Below are 22027 nucleotides of genomic sequence, written 5' to 3'. Positions count from 1 at the left end.
AACTTTGTTCTGAATCCTTAAAAGTGCTTTTTTTCCTGGTAGTGAAACAACTAGACCATATTGTTACAGCATAAAGCATGGTCCGATCTAAAAACTTGTTTAAATATTAGAAGTTTTCAGAGTTGGTTGGAAATGCAATCCAACATGAAGCTTTTAGTGTGATAATTTATAAGCTAGATAATGGTCTTTAGGAGAGTGTAGGTAGATAGTTCCGTTAGAGTACGGTACTATGAAAATTGAAAAGAAGTTGAAAATGAGAGAAGGGCCATTAATGCGACAGTACAAAGTCAAACGCACACCTTTTGCCTAGCCCGTACGATGTACGCGGAGATTTGAAGTATGTCTTCAAATCTACAGGCAAAAAGTGTGCGCCCGCCTTTGCTCATTACTGTCTGCGACTGTGGAATAGTTCTAAAGACATTTCATCACCACCTAATTAGAAGTTTATTCTTCAGGAATAGTTTGGATTTCCTGTTTATAACGTGGTTTTGATCAAAGCATTGAAAATTGGATCAATGAGATGTTATCAAAGAAAGAAATATCAGCAAACCTTGGAAGCTCACTCATCAGTGTAAGAGCAACCAAACGATGCCCGAATTTTATCACCTCTATTGTGGTCTTAATAGTTGATGATCTTCTCAAAAATTTAATAGCCCAAGGCTTTGAAAAGTAATTGGCATCGCACATAATTTTACGTGGCATACATGATTGTATTATCGCTAACAGAATGCAAAATGCCTTAAATTTTGTCTCATCGTGGTGTGATAAATCCTTCTAACACTACTATTGAGCCAATTACGCGAAGGAACAAATTTTCATTAGACAACATAAGACTGAAAGGCACACTTTTGAAACTTTCTAATGCTGTCAAATTTCTTGGAGTAGTCCTTGATAGTAAGCTTAATTGGAACATGCATCTAGATCAGGCAATAAACAAAGCTACTAATGCTCTATGGATATGCTAAAGAACATTTGGTAAACAGTGGGGACTGAAACCGAAAATGATCCATTGGATTTACTCGGCAATTTTGAAACCCAGGGTTACTTTTGGTGCATTGGTCTGATGGCCAAAAACAAAAGAGAGTGTTGCTCAGAGAAAGTTAGAAAAACTTTAAAGCAACTCTCTCAATAACAGGTGCAATGAGAAGTACACCAACGAAGGCATTGGATGCTTTGCTTTATATTTTTTTTTTCCCTTTATTATAGAGATTTTTAGCCATAGGCTAGTTCATCTCTTAATTTGCTTTATATGCTACCATTGCATTCTACAATTAGAAGCCAAAAAGTGTGCTCTAAGAGGAGACCTTAGAGGACATCTTAAGATTCTAAAAACTGTTAGTATCAACTCTCTAGTAAGGAACAACGAAGACTGGATGGAGAAAAGATACAATTTCAATCGACTTTTTCAGGTATTTAACCCTTTTCATGGGGTCCGGTTCTTCGTTCAGCATCGATTGTTTTTTATACAGATGGTTCAATATTGAACAATCAAGTGGGAGCAGGAGTCACTGGCGCAGGGATAGACATTTCGGTTCCTATGGGTAGATAGTGTTCCAAGATGAAATCCAAGCAATTTTAGAGTTTTCTATTATATGTTTGCGTAGACACTATAAGAATTCAAATATATACATCATGTCCGACACTCAAGCTGCTCTAAATGCTTTAAATTTGGCATGTACATCAAAACTTGTCTGGAAGTGTGTTCAATCACTTCAAAAACTTAATCAAGTCAACTTATATTGGGTTTCTAGTCATTGCGGGATTGACGGAAATGAAAGAACTGATGCACTAGCAAGACTCGGATCTTCTCGTAAGTTCATAGAACCAGATCCCTTGTGTGGCTTATCGGCTGCAGATCTCTTAGAATGGAGCTAAAAGCGTGGGAATCATCATTTCTGGATCAGAAATTTAGCTGCCCAACATAGGTAGATAGAATTTTGATGCACCGGAAACTAGCAGCTGACCATAGATTGCTTTTACCCGCAACAAAAATTTCTCTTACATCCAATGAAAGGTTGGATTTATTACATCCTCTGCATATGCTCCATACAACCAATTTAATGGCAGTTCTTGCAATGAAGTGCAGCGTCAGCGCCAAGTAAGTCTTTCCAGAATGCATATTTTTATATAAAACCTTCACGACATGATTTATTAGGCGCAATGCATTTGTGAAAACAAAATTTGCTCGAAAATTGAAATTATGCATACTTTTCAGGCAAATCTGTAATAGAATCTTACTTTTTACGGTTGGCTGTTCCTGTTCAAGATGCCATAACGCCAAATATGGCATACCTGAAACGAGAAAAAATATTTCAATTAGAATGTTTTTATTACAGTCTGATAAAACATTACAACTACTAAAGAGACCATTTCGACTCAACATTAATACACTCAATTCTGTCGCGATATTGTTTTTTTTTGATTTTAACTTCATGCAGATTAGGTACAGAATTTTTAATATCGCGCTTAATATTTATAGAGCGCTACTTCGTCGTAATCGCCCATTTTCGTTCTATCATTCAGAAAAGATCAATAATATCAATGATTTCACCGTGCACAAATCAATAATAGGTTTGTTCCGATGCACGGGATCCGCGTCCAGCACTTTCACGAAATTTGCAATTTCGTCTCGCCGAGCCATGTGCGAAGCCGAAACTAATCGTCTGCTTAGTTTCAACGGACATCTCCAGTTGTTTGCTTCCAACGGGGCAACGACAAAAGCGAACGAACTTCAAGTAATGAGCAAGCACCACAACAATGAACACACAGCTGCTTGTGTAGACAGCAAAGAGCGAACTGGCTGAAAATCTTTAAAATGTTGATTCACAGACTAACAGACATAACACATTGAATATTTCTCACTGTAAAACATCGTCGCTAAAACATTACCGCCATCTGTTGAGTATACTGTGGTGGGTAGTACGCTGAACAAGTGGCGGTAGTGTGTAAACGTCAAACGTGAGGGAATTGACTATGAGCGCCACAGGTGGCGGTACTACCAACTACGATACTTTTAAATTGACCGTTAAATGCTTGTTCGATGAACAACTTGTGAGTGTTATGTCTGTTTGTCTGTGGTTGATTGATCAATCAATCAAACAGAAGATCTGAGAAGAACTGCAAATAAATATGGTTTATAAGTCTATGGGAATCTAATTCGTAAAATAGCTCAAACAATTCTCAGCTGAGTGTCAAGTTAGTTTGAAAGATAGTTCCAAGAGAATTGCTAATAAAATTCATGATAACTTTGAGCAAATTGTTAAGAGTTTCAATGAGGTTTTGGTAGGAAATCTTGAGCATATTTCCAAAGAAACTATGAGTAGTGTTCCAAGATATCCTGAATAAATTTCCAAGGTAACACTAAAAAGAGTTCGAAGAGGATCTCCAGTTAAATCCAGAGATCCTCTTAAGAAATTTTTGAGTGGAATTTTGTCGAAATTCTGAAGAAAATTCCCATATAATTCTACGGTGCCAAGAAAATTTTCTTAATTCTAAATGGTGTATCTAAGCAAAGGAATATTCCACGCAAATTTTTGGAGATATTAAACAAATTCTCGCTAGCATTTTTAAGAATGCGAAGATGAATTAAGAGTGAATTTAAAGAGTTTTGTGGAAGGAATTCCTTAAATGTGCTGCACAGAATTCCACGACTGTTTTTGAGAAAAAATATCTAGAAAATACCAGGCAGATTCATCAGATCGTTGAAGGGAAACTAAAAGTAATTCTGAAGACTTTGTAGACAAATTTCTCAAGTACTCATCCTAAGATGTTGTAAATTGAAACGTTGAAAAATTTTCAAGACTCCGTGCACAGAAATTCAAGATCCAGGATTAACAAAAAAAAAATATTAAGATTCTGAGATTTGGATAGAGAACAAATTTCAAGATCCAGGTCGTTGAAAACTGTTCGAGATTATTAGGTTTAGAAATTTCAGAAAAGTGTAACAGTAAGGTATGTGAGATCTCAATCTACGAAAAATCCTCAATGGACGAGCATTTAATATCCTAGAAATGATGAAATCAGTCAGTCTTAGAATACTTATTACGGAATTTAAATTAAATTTGGACGGAATTGAGTCAAAATTAAGATGGAATTGAGACGGAATGTGGCCTTAATTGAATCGGGATTGAGACGGAATTGAGATGAAATTTAGACGGAATTGGGACGGAATTGTGAATTGAGATGAAATTGAAACCGTATTCAGACGGTATTTAGACGGAACTGAGGTGAAATTGACAGAATTTATATGGAATCGAGACGGAAAAAAAGACGAAATCGAGACGGAATTGGGCCGGAATTTAGACGAAATTGAGACGAAATTAATTAGTCGGAATTTTGACTGAATTTAGACAAATTTAATACGGAGTTCAAACGGTTTTAAGACAAAATTTAGATTGCATCTAAACCAAATTCATACCAAATTGAGACCGAATTGAGACGGAATTTGCATTAAATTGAGACAGAATTGAGACCAAATTTAGATGGAATTTAGACGGAATTGGACGAAATTGAAACGAAAGTGAGACAGGATGGAAATGAAATTCAGACGGAATCTGGACGGAAAGTAAACGGAATTTAGATGAAATTGAGATGAAATTTAGACGATGTTTAGATGGAATTTTTACGGAATTTATAAGAAATTGAGGTGGAATTTAGACGAAATTTAGATGGAACTTAGACGAAATTGGACGGAATGGAGTTGAAATTTGGACGGAATTAAGATGAAATTGAGATGGAATATGGTCAAAATTGAGAAGAAAATCAGACGGAATTGAAATTGAACTCAGACGTAATTTAGACGGAATTGTGATAGATTGGATTTGGAGTTGGGATGAAATTGAGACCGATTTTAGAAGAAATTTAGAAGAAATATGGTCGATATTGAGATGGAATTTAGACAGAATTTATACGAAAGTGAGACGAAATTGAGGCGGAATTTGGTCGAAATTTAGATGAATTTGAGGCGAAACTTAAACGGAATGTGGTCAAAATTGACACGTAATTAAGGCGGAATTGAGACGAAATTGAGGCGGCATTTGGTGTACAATCAGATGAGTTTGACACGAAACTTAGACGGAATTTGATCAAAATTGATACGGAATTACGACGGAATTGAAACAAAATTTAAACGCAATTTTGACAGAATTCATACAAAATTAAGACGGAATTTATAAAAAATTTAGAAGGAATTTAGAAGAAATTGAGGCGGAATTTGGTCGAAATTTAGATGAATTTGAGACGAAACTTAGACGGAATTTGGTCGAAATTGACACGGAATCAAGGCAGAATTGAGGCGAAATTTAGATGGAATTAAAACAAAATTGAGACGGAATTGAGATGGTTTTGAGACAGAATTAAGACGGAATATAGGCGAAATTGAGACTGAATTGAAACGGATTGAGACGAAATTTAGATGGAATTCAGACGGCATTTAGATGGAATTAGGACGCAATTGAGACGGAATTGAGATGGAATTGAGACGAAGTTTTGATGGAATTAAGACGAAATTGAGATGGAATTTAGACGAAATTTAAACTGAATTGAAACGGAATTGAGACGAAATTTAGATGGAATTAAAACGAAATTGAGACGGAATTGAGATGGTTTTGAGGCAGAATTAAGACGGAATACAGGCGAAATTGAGACTGAATTGAAACGGAATTGAGACGAAATTAAGATGGAATTCAGACGGAAATTAAGATGGAATGGGGACGGAATGGAGACGGCATTTAGATGGAATTAGGACGCAATTGAGACGGAATTTAGACTAAATCTAGACGAAGTAAAGATGAAATTGAGGTGGAATTTAGACGGAATTGAGACGAAGTTTAAATGGTTTTTAAACGAAATTGAGACGGAATTGAGATGGTATTGAGGCGGAATTAAGACAAAATTGAGACTGATTTGAAACTAAATTGAGGCAAAATCCATGTAGAATTTAGACGGAATTGAGACTACATTTAGACGAAATTTTGATGGATTTTAGACGAAATTGAGATGGAATTTAGGTGGAATTTAGACGGAATTGAGATGGCATTGATACGGAATTAAGACGAAATTGAGACTGTATTGAAACAGAATTGAGACGAAATTTATATGGAATTCAGACGATATTGAGATAGAATTGGGATGGAATTTAGATGGAATTAAGACGCAATTAAGACGAAATTGAGACTAAATTTAGACCAAATTTGGATGGAATTTAGACTAAATTGACGGAATTAAGACGAAATTTAGACTGCATTGAAACGGAATTGAGACGAAGTTTAGATGGATTTCAGACGGAATTGAGATGGAATTGAGACGGAGCTTATACAGAATTTAGGCAGAATTTAGGAACGGAACTATCCACCTACTCTCTTCTAAAGATCATTCTCTAGCTAATAAATTATCACACTAAAGCTTCATGTTAGCATTTCCAACCAACTCTGAAAATCGCTAACTTCACGTATGACGTAACATAAAACACTTTGAATGTAACAACTCAAGGCGGGAGTAGCCGTCAACAATGCTGATGATGGTACAGCACGCAACAACCACCCTACTGCTTTCTCTCTGAGATGATCACGTTGGTCATGACGAGAGGAGCAACGCAATAGGGGAAATGACGGCTTCGGCATGACATACTATTTTCGGCAACACAAATTGAAACACTATTTTCACTGGATTTTCTTACGAAAACACTTCGCTGAATGCATGCAAACGTTTCTTTATGCTTTCAGCTTCAATTTGACTATATTTTTACCACTGAGAAAAAGCAATATAGCAAGGTTTTCTTGAAATGCAACACACGCACTACAAATTGCAGCTGATTTCGAGTAGCCGATAATAGAACAGCAGATTTACATGCAGTTCAAATGGAACGGTTGCCGAAGAAAAACTGGTTGCCGACAATACTCGCACTCACTAGAGAAGATTGGAGCTTTGTAAAAGCGTTTCAAAACAGTTTTTGGCAATTCTTTCGACTGAAATTGTTAGAGCAGCTGGCAGCAAAAGATTGTAAACAAACCAATACTGCATATGTGTGCGTTCCTTAGAGAAAAAGGCTATAGAAAGAAGGTCGCTGCTTAGGTTGCCGAGAATACGTAAATTCCCCTAGTTGGGTAAAGAAGAATTGCATTATAACACACCATCGACTGGAAATGCTCTCGCAACGTGGGGCTTTAGGTAGTGATGAAAACGTCGCTAGAACTATTCCACAGCCGCAGTCAGTTTATGAGCAAAAGAAGGACGCACATTTTTTGCCTGTAGACTTGGAGACATACTTCGAGTCTCCGCGTACATCGTACGGGTTAGGCAAAAGATGTGCGTCTAACTTCAAAAACTGTCGCATTAATGGCCCTTCGCTAATTTTCAACTTCTATTCAATTTTAATACTGCCATACTCTAACGGAACTATCCACCTACTCTCTTCTAAAGATCATTCTCTAGCTAATAAATTATCACACTAAAGCTTCATGTTAGCATTTCCAACCAACTCTGAGAATTAAGACGGAATTGAGACGGAAATGGGATGAAATTTCAATGGAATTTTAGACGGAATTCAGACAGACCACGAGAGATATATAGGTAATATCCAAGAGTTGATTAGGAAATCTTCAGCGTACCCCCAGGAAGTTTCCGCTTATCGGAACATCGAAGAGATTCTTTAAAAGATGTTTCTAGGAAAAGCTCAGTAAATCTATGTGTGTTTAGAAAACCTCCAACAAACGTTCCTAAGATTGCCTCGGAAAGCCCGAGGAGGGGCAAAATTCAAGAAACCTTTTGAAAATTTTGAGGAAGCTTCCTCTGAAAGACTCTCTGAATCTTCCATACCTACCTCAGAAATCTCAGCCTCGACATGGTCGAAGGACACGAAGTGGCTGAGTTAAGGAAATATCAGGCTCTCTCTTGGAAGATTTTAGCAGAAGCAATTTTGAGCGCAACTTCAAGAAATTTCCCCAAGAAGCTCAGCAAATTACTCAGGATAGTTCAGAACCCCTAAAAAGGTTCGAAGCCCATCTCCTAAGTGCTTTCCTAACGTCCTTGAAGCTTTCCACAAATCAGCCGTTTAAGAATCCTCCGGGGAAATTTCGGAGCACTTTCCAATCCAGGATGTTCCGCGAACCATTTTGGAAGCCAGAAGACAACAGAACCTGAAGGAACCTTCATGGGTAGCTCAGGAAACTTCGAAGCGAAAGTTGCAGTTCACGGAAGCAAAAGTATAGGTTCAGGAAATTTATTCACGGTTCGAGTTACTTCCATTGAGGAATCATAAGCTCAGGAACTCCTCAGCAAACATTCCTGTTAAGGTCGCTACGTGCTCTGTAAACGGCTTTCCTAGACCTACATGGATATCTTCAAGTGATACAAATTTAATTCCGGGGAAGTTCCAATCGAATTCCCGACTTTTTCCCGGATTTTTCCGGTTGCTTTCGATTTCCGGTTAATTTTCGGTTCTCTCGGTTTTCCCGGTTCAGTGATCACCCTGATCTCGGCACAACTACTCATGATTAAATGAAGTATAACATTTTAAATTTTGGTGTAATAAATTTTAAGAAAAGTACAAGCACCGTTGACAAGATGAAAATCAAAATATTGTTCAACTTCCAGACCCTGGTTCTCAAAAGTTTCCCAAGCCCCGAAGTATACATGTATTAATTAGAGATTTACTCCAAAAACCATTCAATCTAATGTCAATCTGATCGACCGTCGACGGAATAATACAGCGGAACCAAATCCTATCTTGTGACATGGCGTCCATCTAGGAACATTGTACTTAATTATCACAATTCCGGAATTCAAAGAAAATTTAGTATTTTTTTAGATAGCGGTGAAAACCCCTTAGGCGAAATGACCCACTCAATTAGATTAACAAATAATCACGGAACAATGGTTCAGTAATCATGGCGGTCACGAACTCAATGAACCTTTTTGGGTATTCCCTGACCTGAAGTCTTCTAGCCCCTGACTCTCAAACATTCAGTTAATTTCAACTTCCATCCAGAATGTTTTAATTTTCTAAAAAGCATAAACCACTTCTTTCACCAAGAAGGTCGGATCCCTCGCACTAAAATGTGCACCGAAATTATTTAATTTGATGCTTCAAGGGGCCACGAACAGTAGCAGCTAGAAACAGCGGCCAATCAAATCGAGTATACCGTTCACTTCAAGTTGTTGGAAAGCAATTTGCCCAGCTCTCTCAAGATTGAAAATGGCTCTCTATTTATTTTAATTCCAGGATAGTCAAGGAGGACCCATCGCAATCCCCCTCCGCAGAGACACGTGGCTTGTTGCTGCAAACTCTCAAAAATTCTAATTACGAGCGCAAAGCAAACTTTTTCCAACCTGGTTCAAACAGATGGAAGTTACTACGGAAAATGTCATACTTAAGTCTTAGGAAAATGTCGAACTCAGAGAATTCTGAGAAGAATCTGGGGGCGGTTTCGGGGTGATTCTATTATCCGGTTCCTTCTGTGTTTTCCGATGCAATAAGCTCTTACGCAAATGAAGCCGTTCCGAGTTTTCGGTCGGAATATTTCGGCTCCAGCGTAGGGCGAGGAAGTTAAAAACACAACTCCAGATCATGCCTGCGCTCGGCATTCTAATTTGATTAGAAAAGTTTTTTTTTTACTCCTTTGTCAGTCCGGGGTCTGGGGTTAGGATGAACGATTGTGCGGGTTGTTGTTTCGGCTTTGAAAGCGAAAACGACCAACCGACGATGCTCATGGGTGATCGACTCAATTTAAGTGGAAAAGAAGTGGACCAAATTCAGAAAGTTGAATCCTAACGAATGGGGGAAATGATTGCTTTGAACATTTTAGCGATTGGGGAGAAGTGTTTTAAATGCTTTGATGGAGCGTTTGATGGCTATATTATAAAGATGGTAGCGGGTTCGATTCCCGGCCCGGTTTAGACAATCTTTCAAGATGGAAATGTTCTCAATTTTCCTGGGCATAGAGTAACATTTTAAGGGGCACAAACATGAGAGTTGACAGAGCAGACTATCGAATGCTATTGAATCAAGTTCATTGTCATTCTAATTCTCGAATTCATGGATTGATTGGCATGAATACATAACTGTAGAAGTGGTTCAAAGAACACTAAGTTGTGAGCAAGATGATAGCTTCCGGTTTCTTTAAAAGTGCACCAGATTCCTTACAATACGAGTACCTTACACTTTGTATCGCTGCGCCATATTTGCGGTGAAAACTTGAACTTTTTTTTTCCACCAAATGGAAGTCCTTATTACTCATAAACTGGCAAAGTTACAACCTTAAACTTGATTTTAACATCAAAATTTTGTAAAAAAAATCTTCTTTTTCAAACGCAACAATGTCGAAATGTTATAGAACTCATAATTATCTTTGAAACGATACCAAAAGATCCGAATTTGGTCAACAACTGACAAAGTAACAGCAAAACTCAAAATACCTTATGAAACATGTTGACAACATAAAATTGTCAAAATGTTGTTTCAGAGGCAGTTTTCAGCACACATAATTATCTTTAAAATACATCCACAAGATTTCAATTCTGTTTAAATAAGACAAAGTTATTACAGGTTGAATATTATTTTTTCTTTAAATTAGGAAAAATCGAAAGAAATCCAAGTGAAACATTTTAGGAATTTAGTTATAAAGAGATTTGTGCAAAGAAATTCAAAATTAGTTTAAAAATGATAGAGTTTCAATGATTTTAGTAAAAGTCGTTTTTTTAAAAGTCAACAATCTACTTTCACGACGTTTGCTCCACCTCTAAATCAAACGAATTTTAAGTTTTTCATACTTTAGGTTTTATTAGCACCGTCCCAATGACGCGTTCATCTAGATAAAATTGATAAGTAGTAGATTTTTAGCGATGGGCTCAATCATAGATCCATAGGCCAACACTAGAGCCATTTCCCCTATGCTGACGAAAAAACTCGCAACAAAAGAAAAACACGTCAGCTTTCAAGCGCGGCCTACTGCGATCTTTTTCCTAAAACAAATAGGTTGATATTGGACTTAGAACTTGACAAGATTCCAGATTTTTAATCATTAACTGTAAATTAAATTTTGTATCAGTTTAGTGGACTTTGCAAAACTTCATTGAACTAAAGGGTGTGTTCGATAAAAATGGCACATAATATTTACTCACCAAAATTAGACCGACTATCGGATTTTCTTGAAATTTTCAGGCAATGAAAAACTAATAATGAGTTATGATTTACATTTTTTTTTTTAAATTCAATTTCGTTTCCCATCCCGAATGCCCGCACCTTCATTTTCACTCTACCCATCAAATTTTGTACAACCTATTTTCCCAGTGTTTATGTTGATTTACACAAATTTTTCTCAACTCCAGCTCTGTTTTAATAGTTTTGGGATGTTTGCGAAGTTCCGTCTTCATAATTGCCCAGAATTTTTCAATTGGGCGAAGTTCCGGTGAATTTCGTGGGTTCATATCTTTTGGCACAAAATTGACTCCGTTGGCTTGGTACCAATCCAACACGTTTCGAGCGTAGTGGCAGGATGCTAGATCAGGCCAAAACAGAGTTTGTGCTTCCTTATGCTTGGTAACAAAATTTAATGTACGTAAATATGAAATGATAAGTGGCCCGAACAAATCATAATACTTATATTTATGCAGTGCATCAACATTCTATCTAAATAAAAAAGAAAAAAGAAAAAAAGAAAACTCGTTGTGAATATGTTCAAAGGAAGATTGATCAGCATCAAAACAACAGCAAAGAGTTATGGAAAATTTTGAAATCTTTATTAAAACCTAGTAATTGCAAACCGCGGTCCATAACTTTTAATGGCACATTAGAACAGTCAGAACAAGTAATTGCATCTAAGTTTAATTATTATTTTGTAGACAGTGTTTCATTGATTAATCAATCTATTGAATTGGTCGATGAACCTGACGAAATAAAACAGCCAGTTAATAGTAGTTGCAGATTTGAAGTTTTTCACCCAATTACATTAGATGAACTTAGAGTTATTTGTTTTTCATTAGGAAAATCGGCTGGAGTAGATAATGTCAATGCTAGAGTTATTCAAGATTGCATTCATGTCATTGGCCACATCTTGCTGGACCTTATTAATGAATCATTGCAGAATGGACATGTGCCACAAATTTGGAAGGAATCCTTAGTGATTCCTATTCAAAAAGTTGCTGGAACGATTAAAGCCGAAGAGTTTCGTCCCATCAACATGTTGCACACATTAGAGAAAATCTTAGAACTTGTTGTTAAAGGCCAGCTGTTGGAGTATTTGAATAGCAACTCTTTGTTGATACCAGAACAATCGGGATATCGGGATGGTCATTCTTGTGAAACTGCATTGAATTTGGTGTTAGCAAAGTGGAAAGACAACTTGGAGCGTAAAGATACGATTGTTGCTGTTTTTTTGGATCTGAAACGCGCTTTTGAAACAATTTCTAGACCCTTACTGTTAAGTACAATCAAGCGCTTTGGAATTACGAGTACTGCATATAAATGGTTTGAAAGCTATTTGTCTGACAGAACTCAACGGACTGTTTTTAATGATTCTGTTTCCAGTCCCGTGGGGAACAACCTTGGAGTGCCCCAGGGAAGTGTATTAGGGCCCCTTTTATTTATTATGTATATTAATGACTTGCGACGTGTTTTACGGTTTTGCGACATTAACCTTTTTGCAGATGATACTGTGTTATTCATTGCAGCTAAGGATTTAGAAGTTGCCGTCTCACACTTGAATGAAGATTTGCAGTATCTAAGTAGATGGTTGAAGTGTAAGCAGTTAAAATTGAATACAAGTAAAACTAAATTTATGGTAATTTCGCGGAATCGATTAAATGAGAACGTCGTCTGATGTTGATGATGAGACTATTGATCGCGTTCAGGAGATTAAATATCTTGGCGTGATTATTGATGACAAACTTAAGTTCAACTCTCACATTGACAATGTCATCAAGAAAATTGCCAAGAAGTATGGAATTCTATGTCGATTGAAAAACGATTTAACTATTGCCAGTAAAATACAGCTATACAAATCAATCATCTCTCCTCATCTAGACTTTTGCCCATCCATTTTATTTCTGTCCAATGCAACACAAATATCGAGTTTACAGCGCTTGCAGAATAAAATAATGCGTTTGATTTTGAGATGTAATAGATTCACTTCCTCAACTTTGATGCTAGACGCCTTACAATGGTTGTCGGTGAAGCAAAGAATTGTATATTTGACTATGGTGTTCATTTTTAAAGTAGTTAACGGTTTGCTGCCTCGATATTTGTGTGATCGAATTGAAAGAGGAAGTGACTATCATAGATATAATACTAGAAACGCGGATGAAATAAGAACACCACATTTCTTGACTTGTGCTTCACAGAATTCATTATTTTTTAAAGGAATAAATGTTTTCAATTCGATGCCTAGACACATTAAACGTTCAACAACATTAGCAGAATTTAAGAGACATTGCATTTCACACGTTAAAACTGTCTTTTGAACGGTTATCCAGTGATTTTTTTTTTATGAATTGACAAATGATGTATCTTGACAAAGTTATTTTTAACGGATTACTTTGTATGGATAGCTGTTATAACGACTTTTTAATAATTATTGTAGCACTGCAAAAACTATTTTGTTCGCCACGATGGTGATGATGGATTTTTGATATATGATTTAATAGTAGTAGTAAAAAAAAATAGTAGTCTACAAAGGCTTGAGCCTCGCGCGCGTATTACGGATATAGAGGACTGAATTTAACATTTGATAAAAATAAAAATGCAATTTTGAAGCTTATTTGGAAGAAACCTTGAGTTAGTAGTAAGTTTTCTGGCAAATGTTGGGGGTTCGTGAGCATTCCTGACATTGCTGAAAATTATGATAGCATCAGATTGCGGGGTTGCTAGTGTAATAGGATGCTTTGTTGATTGTTCATTAACTCTTGATTGCTTGTAATACTTATGAATATTTTAGGTGGACAAAAAGGCGAACTAAGAGGTGGACGCCTGAGCTTTTCAACATTTATATCGCTGTGAAGCAACTGTAAACTCTAGAGGGAATTTATATCTGTAACTGAAACCAGTTCGATTTTGTTTGCCAACCTGGTTAAAATGTCATATTTAATTATCTTAAAGATAAATCGTCCAGCTCAAACCTTTGTAGGGGTAAGAGGTGGGACCATCATCATCATCATCATCATCATATAAAAATAAATAAAGAGTAATTTCCTGGATTCGAACCCGTGTATTCGGCATGCGATCTGCGATTGCTAACCACTGCGACACACGTGTGTAGGAAGACCATGCAGGCAAACACCAACTTAAAATTCATCAAGGTGTTGTGTTCAAAGTTGTGTTTCATATTCAAGTCAGTCAGCTGGCACTCGAGCTGGCACTGAAAACTCCAACAGTAGGCGGGAAAACAGCTCACTTTAATATATCTCAGATGACGTAGTGATTCGTGCTGGGGCTCTCACGCAGAAGGACTGGATTTAATTCTTCAAACAGCTCCAATTCTTCTACTTATGCTGATATATCAATAAACATTAATACCTGCCTTCAGAAATAACTTTCATAAAAGTGCGAACTAAATATAGAATTGGTGTAGAGAACAAAAACCTTTTTTAATTTATTTTCTAAAAGTTCCGTTCAAGTTCCGCCTGAAGCTGCTAAGAATGCTTTTCAATTATGGTGCCGGAACTTTCAAGTTCTTATAACGACTAAAAATTAGACTGCTTAGAATTCTATCGACCACCTTCAACCAAGTTGCATAAGACACAAATAGCCTTTATCAGAACTTTTGGTTACTCGGGCACATTTTTTTCACGGACAATTTCTTGTTTCGACGACATAACTGGAACTTCTGTATGAATAACTATGAAACTTGACAGGTGTAAACAATGCACTATGAATAAGATTTACTCAAATTTTCAGATTGTTTACTCATACGGTTTCCAGAGAGCTAAAAAATTCAAATTTGAGAGGGAAAATTCGCTCTCACGAGCTGAATCTCTCAACATGCCATGTATTTTGTTGACATTCTATTTCTGATTTCCCTCTCACAGACTACACAATAGAGTACCTGACACTGCAAAACATGTCTCGTACCTCTATATATCTGCATTTAGATTAACATTTGAAGTCCCTCTTTTTCTACATATTCTGCATGCTTCGTTCATGAAAAACGGCAAGAAATCCTGTCAGGGGTGGGGCTTAGAAAGTATTTTTTGTGTAGAATATGTAAAAAAGGAGGGACTTCCAATTTTAATCTAACTGCATATATATATATAGGTATCATATATGATTTAATCGCACTGCCACAATTAACGGAACTAAGTTTATGCGTAATTTCTGATAGATATCCCCATTAAGAACAGCAGTGACATCTGTAAGAAAATTAACGCAGAGGCATGGTTACATGATTAGTTATGTCGAGCTAGATAGTTTTTATTTCAGCCCTTCTAAAATAAAATACACACCATAGGGGAAATGGCTCTAATGTTGGCCTATGGATCTAAGATTGGGCCCATCGGTTAAAAATCTACTATTTATCAATTTTATCTAGATGAACGCGTCATTGGGACGGTACTAATGGACATTTTTGGTCACTATTGAAAATTTAGTCGATTGCTGAATTTATGTATGGGCCCACATTAGGGGCTTTTGAGCCGACATTACATCCATTTCCCCTATATGAATTTCGTAGAACAAACTGTTTGAACGATTTTGCTTAGTGTTCGGCCCAAAATACAACATTAGAAAATCGACAATACGGCCGGAACAAATCTCATTTTTTTTTTCTTTTGTCAATCCCTTAAAAAAGCTACGCCGGTGGTGTAGGGGTAAGCGTGATTGCCTCTCACCCCAACAGGCCTGGGCTCAATCCCAGTCGGCGCCGCCGGGATGTTTTGAGGCATAACATCTCTGATCACGCCTTCCTTCGGAAAGGCTCGTTGTTCCCCGGTTCATGAGTTGATGGGTCGATATGTAGGGTCCAGGTGTGGGAGCTGCCTCTCTGGCGTTGGTAGCATTAGTGCTCTGCACGGAAAACAAGATAGACGGACTACTAACCAAAGAAAAAAAAATCCATAAAAAGTTTGGGATATCACAAAAACTTTCAGTGTATGTATATTTATTTTTCATGCACTGAGTGTTGCGCTTCCTCGCTCGTTCCTTTATTACCATAATTTAAGCACTGGGTAAGCTGTCATTCGTTTTTGCGCGATTTCCTGCAACGCTTTGCTCAACGATTCTCGTACAGAATAGTCATTCAGCTATAGGTTTCATGGCGGTGTGATCTCGTGCTATAACTCTTGCATCTCGTGTCGAAATGCATATTCAATAGTGATTAATTGCAGGGGCGGGATGTGCAGTCAAACCGGCCTACTGAAAATCCATCAATGAGATGTAAATGTGTAAGGCTAATTGAGTTTGTCATCTCTTTCGTTCTCCCACTGTTCAAACGGTTGAAGGAGTATGACGTCAAAGTTCGTCATCCATTTTATCAGCCGGAGAACGAAAGAGACGACAAATTTACTGGGCCTCATCTGTTTACGCTCATTGATTTTCCCTATTAGAATTTGTTTCCAAACATAAACAAACCATCGTTGCTTATGGCTTTGTTGTCGTTTGGAACCACTTATACGAGGTAGGCAACGATTGTTCGTATTTGACAGTCACCACACCAGATTAATTGATGTCACGTTGTTGTTTACAAACGGGTAGAACAATATTCGCGTTCGGAAAGCGTCGTATGACAATATCGCGGAACATCTCGGACTCCTGGAGCTGCTCCGATCACTTTGTGTCTTTACAGAATTTTTACATAAATTGGTAGTAGACCGGTACGGCATGCCAGGTCCTTGAAATTGGATCAGCCGGTTTCAGTTGTTGAAAACGTATTTCATCAAACATCATTCCTAATCTTGTTTGGCACCTCACTAGGTAATCCGCTTTCAATCTGATCGATCAGGGGGTTCGCTGCGCATATCTTCGACTTGTTCCAGTCGAGTCACTACCAAGAACCATTTTCATTGTTACAATGCCCAAGTAACACAAATTCATAGAATTATGTAGAGTAAACTGCTATAAAACCAAAACCAGTCTTACAGATGTTATATAAACTATTATAGGACATGTGTGTGGCTTGGGTGTGTCCAGCCTACAATAGTCGCCCAATTTTCGCATTCGATCTAAATTTCTTAACATACAAACTACAGTGATTCAACAATTTCCGAGCTAAATCCAATCTTTTCAAAATTGTTTTAAATTTTTAGAAGTGAAACCAAATCTGGAACGATTTAGGAAATTCCTAATTGAGGTGACACTTTTCAAAGCAGATTCAAAACTGAGTCTGATCTTTTTTGAACTGGGTTCAAACTTTCGAATAAGTCATCAACATTTTCCTAACTGAGTCTAAACTTTACTGTTATGTTATTGAATCCTTTTTAAAGTTGTCAAAGCTTTCCTGAAGTGATCCATCATATCTCGAACCCAAGCTTTAAAGAATTGGTTTTCCATTTTCTGGAGTGAGGGCACATTAGCTGATTTCATCCCTTTTCTAAATGAATTCAAGGTTTTCTGCATTTATTCAACTTTTTTTTTCCAAAGGGAGCCCATATCTTTAAATTATTAGGAATTAGGCAAGGACACAATCTTGCTTAAGTCATCCGAAGTGAACGGACACTTTTTTGAGCTTAAATGTTTCCAAACGAAATCCAATTTTTGGAAGTGGTTCAATACCTTCCTTGGAGAGTCCAAATTTTTCTGTTGAGTGATTGAATTATATTTAATGTTAGTCTGAGCTTTCCTATAGTGATTTAACTAACTTTTAACGTATATTCCGCTCCCCTAGACTCCTTGTTCGTTATTGTGAGATTCACATCCTTTGGAAATTAGGCTGAGATTTTAAAGAATGGACCTTCGTGTGTTCATACCTGGTGGCAGATTTTTTGACGTAGGATTACGTCTTTCGGCAACATATTGGGGATGCAATTAAAAAAAAAAAAACAAAATCGACAGCGATACGAAAAGTGGTCAGGTTTTGACCACTTATAACTCTGTCAATAGCGGATGCATTTTAATTCTAAATAAGCCAATCGATTGGATTGTCATCTAAGAATCTGAAAAAATGGACATTTTACCAATTTTCAAATTGAAAATTGCAGGAATGTGCAACTGTTGCTATAATAATGAAAATTATCACAGATTGATTGCGTAAAGCACTTTCCCTAACACAGATTTAAAAATCGAATCCACTCCGGTCTCACCGAACAGTGTTTATTCAATCACCGCGTATGGTGAGTGGTGGTGTTCAGGGGTCATCATCAGCAGCAGAAGCAGTGCTTTTAGGGGGTGGCGTTGTAGATTGTTCTCCAGTACACGACGAAAGGCTGCCCGCAAGCAGCGAGCTGCAGCCCACTGATCGGTCCATTCGTCGAAGAAGGTGGATGAAATTGCACCGCTACTGATCGGATTTCAGTTACTCGTCGTGTGCCGCTGAGGACCATCTATGCCAAGCGCGTCACCCACGTTCCAAACAACATACAGCTCGCCAGCCTCATCCGTGTTGAACACGCTAATAGCTCAACCATCACGACAAAATGATCCTTTTCAGGGCCACCATAAATTTGGTAGAGTTTTTTTTTACATTTGTCAAGGTCATCAATCGGATGTCAGTTCCCATATGTTAAAATCTAACATACCATGTAGTTTAAGGCAACATTGGGGGTGTAATTTCAAAAACCAAAGGGGTCTGATTTTGATCCAGAGATGATGGATTTTAATTCTTAATTCACCAATCGATGGTGTATGGTAATAGTTCACAAAATGACTAGTATTCCTTCAATAATATGACAGAATCTCAATCATCTGTATGCAACGGATGAACACCGTTTCCACTTTCCCCAAGAACATCAATTGAGGACTACTATGCCATCGCTCCTTACCAAATTGTTCACTAATCGATCCAGATGCAAGGCATGAGCACTGCTATCATCTCCAAGAACTCGAGGAAAGAATTCCATAGCATTGTCTTAAACTGGATTACAAGCTTTCAACCCATCGGCCCTTTTCAGGACCACACATGACTAATAAAAGAGTTAACTAAAGACTTCAAGTAAGAGCTTGTATACCAGACACATCGTCAAAGATTAGCTACATGGACACCCACAGAGCACCTCAACAACAGAACTCTCAAACTGCTTCCGAATTTCAATCTATCGAACTCTTTCACTGATAAAGAGTTAAGAAATCAATTTAATATTTACTATATTTTTACTGTGACATCAAAACCACCTTTCATAATCCTACGTTAAATCTACGGTCGTGCCTTGAATACAACCTCTTACTTTTTTTTAAGCAAGCACAGGTGTTGAGAAAACTGGGTTTACATCCACAAAAGTACGTATTTGCATAGAAATTTGGGTTTCTTGATCAGTCAAGTTGGATTTTGAATCCGTCTTTTGAAAAACAGGCTTGGATTTTATAGAATAGACCGTTGTGAGGTTCATATGAGATGGTAGATTTTTTTTTGAAGTCAGGTTGTATTTCGGTTCTATCGTTTGAAATTTGTGCTTGGAATTTATAGAATGGAACTTGCTGAATCCATACGTGAAGGACGAACCTGGTTAATATTCACAAAAGAAGGTATTTTCATAGAAATATGATTTTTCTATTTTGCCAAACTGAATGTTGGCTCCTATCCTTGATTTTTTTTTTAATTCATTATTTTAGAGATTTTTAGCCGAAGGCTAGTTCATCACTAAACCTATCTTTGAAAAATAGACTTGAATTTTATATTATTGTGAATACTTATTACACACGATTGTGTACCTATTCCAATGATTGTCATTATTTGATCTACAAAAGTTTTTGTACCATTTGCCCATTTTCCATTTAAGACACAAAATATCCAAATTGTACCAGCTGTTCAATATTTTCAAAGAAACAAAACTTTGGTCAACTAGTTGATTGTTACACGTTTTCAAAGCGTTATTAAGAACAGCTGTAGATTAATCTGAGTAACGGGCCGCGAATGGAAAATTTACGCTCCTCTCAACAAGATTCAAAACAACCTGTTTCGAATATTTTCTCCAGCACTTCAATTTTACTCATTCATCGTTGTTATTAATATTATCTAATACATTAATCACTAAGGCCTCATGATCGGTTATTTTCAAATCAGTATCCGTAACTGAACAAATAGAATCAAAATTGGAATAAACGTGGTCAATTAAAGTTCTACTGTGCTTGAAAATACGCGTAAAAAAATCAGCTAAATGCTTCAAATGATTCGAATTATAGTTATCATGTCAATTAGGAAAAAAAATGAACGTTTTTCCTCAATAACACTAGTTTACAAAACAACATAAAAAGTGTGAACTTTAGTGGTTGACCAACGTTTCTAATGCAAAATCCTACGCTGAATTCAATGCCGTGGTCAGAAAAAATTAAAGTAGAGCCATTTTTGAGATATACAAAAATTTTGATTTTTTGAATTTTGGACAAAAGTACGATTACTAAAATGTCAATATCTTTGGAACTAAAGCACCAATTTTAAATCTTTTTTTATGAAAGTGAAGTTAAATAAATTTGCTATCGTTCACTAGAATATTATGTCTTAATTAAAAATTTAATTTTGAAGTCATTTAAAAATTTACAGCATTTTTTTTTATTTATCCTGCGAATTTTCCATAAAAATCTTGTTTTAATCAACATTTTTTATGGGATAAAAAGATTCAAAAAATCATTCCATAATTTATTCTTAAAGTCCATTAAAAACTGGAGAAAATGAGCCTTTAATGGATGAAATCGGTTGGAAATTGTCGAAGTTATGAAATTTTTTGTAAAATCATGGAAATTGAATGTTCCAAGATTGGCCGTTGTCCCGCTCCTAGGTTCATGCACCACTTTCAGTAAGCCTTTCTGCGGACGTGTACGCATACGGTGCATTTCACTAACACTACCAGCTGTCACGCAAAATTAAATGGGATATTTTCAACAATATAATTTACGCTAGTGTTTGTGAGACCGCTCGGCGAGAACCTAACGCAACCAACTCAATTTGACAGCTTTCTTTCTTTAACATTGCTTAACGATGTATACGACAAAACGTGAATTCAAGTGTAAAAATGATCCTCAAAAGTTTTGTTACGCGTGTGGCAACTATATATTTACAAAATCGGTCAATTTCACTGCTTCGTTGCAAACTGCATACAGGCTTTATTTTAAAATTGATCCTGGAGACTTTGACGAACCGTGGATTCCAAAAGTATTATGTAGTTCGTGCAAAACGTGCTTGGCTAGGTGGATGTCAGGCGCAAGGTAAATTGATTTTTTGAATAACTTTCATATAAACAATTTATGTACAGCATGGTAGTGCTTTGTTCTTTCCTGATCGACATTATCTTACTTCATCTATTTTTGATAAGTGTTAATGTCTTACTTACTAACTCACTTATTTGTTATCTGTCAGTCGCTATTTGTCCTTTGACATGCCCACCATATGGCGTCGACCGTTTTGTCATGCAACGGATTGTTATTTCTGCTTGACAAAAGTTAAGCAACAAGGACGTCACAAAACAGTTGAGTATCCACAAGTGGCTTCTATGACAAAACCTGTTCCACATTCAAGTTCGGTCCCGTATCCTGTTTATCCAAAGCGGAAACGAGCGCCCTCTGTTGAATCGACCGTTACAAAAAGTGAGAAGGAATTCAAGGAGGAATGCGAGGAAGACTTCGAGGTGGAATTGGAAAGAAACCCAAAACTGTTTACACAATCCGAATTTAATGATTTGGAGCGAGATCTCGACTTATCGAGGGAGAAATCCGAATTGCTGGCATCACGCTTGAAAGAACACAACATGCTGAGCAAGGAGGTCAAAATTTCTTGTCACAGGAATCGTCACAAGAAATTTGACAAATATTATTCTACAAAGGACAAGGCATGTTTTTGCCATGACGTAAACGGCTTGTTTGAAGAGTTTGGTGAGCCATATGATCCAGCTGAATGGCGTTTATTCATCGATAGCAGCAAGTTGAGCCGTTTTACTGCATCAAGGGAATGAGAAACCT

At 36.9% G+C, this 22027-nt stretch overlaps 1 protein-coding gene across 2 annotated transcripts in view; it reads right to left on the bottom strand.

Annotated features, from left to right (window-relative positions):
• Window positions 1-22027, bottom strand: part of LRP1 (LDL receptor protein 1) — a 529790-nt gene that overhangs the window by 139599 nt on the left and 368164 nt on the right. The window contains exon 3 of one of the 2 annotated variants that reach the window (XM_065217494.1): window positions 2239-2292. The exons of the other annotated variant lie outside the window; for it this stretch is intronic. Coding sequence (XP_065073566.1) covers window positions 2239-2292 — 54 coding nt within the window. The remainder of the gene's footprint in view (window positions 1-2238; window positions 2293-22027) is intronic. 2 annotated transcript variants of the gene reach the window in all.

This window comes from Ochlerotatus camptorhynchus, unplaced genomic scaffold (assembly GCF_037179485.1).
Source record: "Ochlerotatus camptorhynchus isolate MF236.1 unplaced genomic scaffold, CSIRO-AGI_Acam_v1.1 ptg000077l, whole genome shotgun sequence".
Classification (NCBI taxonomy): domain Eukaryota; kingdom Metazoa; phylum Arthropoda; class Insecta; order Diptera; family Culicidae; genus Ochlerotatus; species Ochlerotatus camptorhynchus.
The sequence above is the reverse complement of the archived record's forward strand: the minus strand, read 5'-3'. Positions and strand labels throughout refer to the sequence as shown.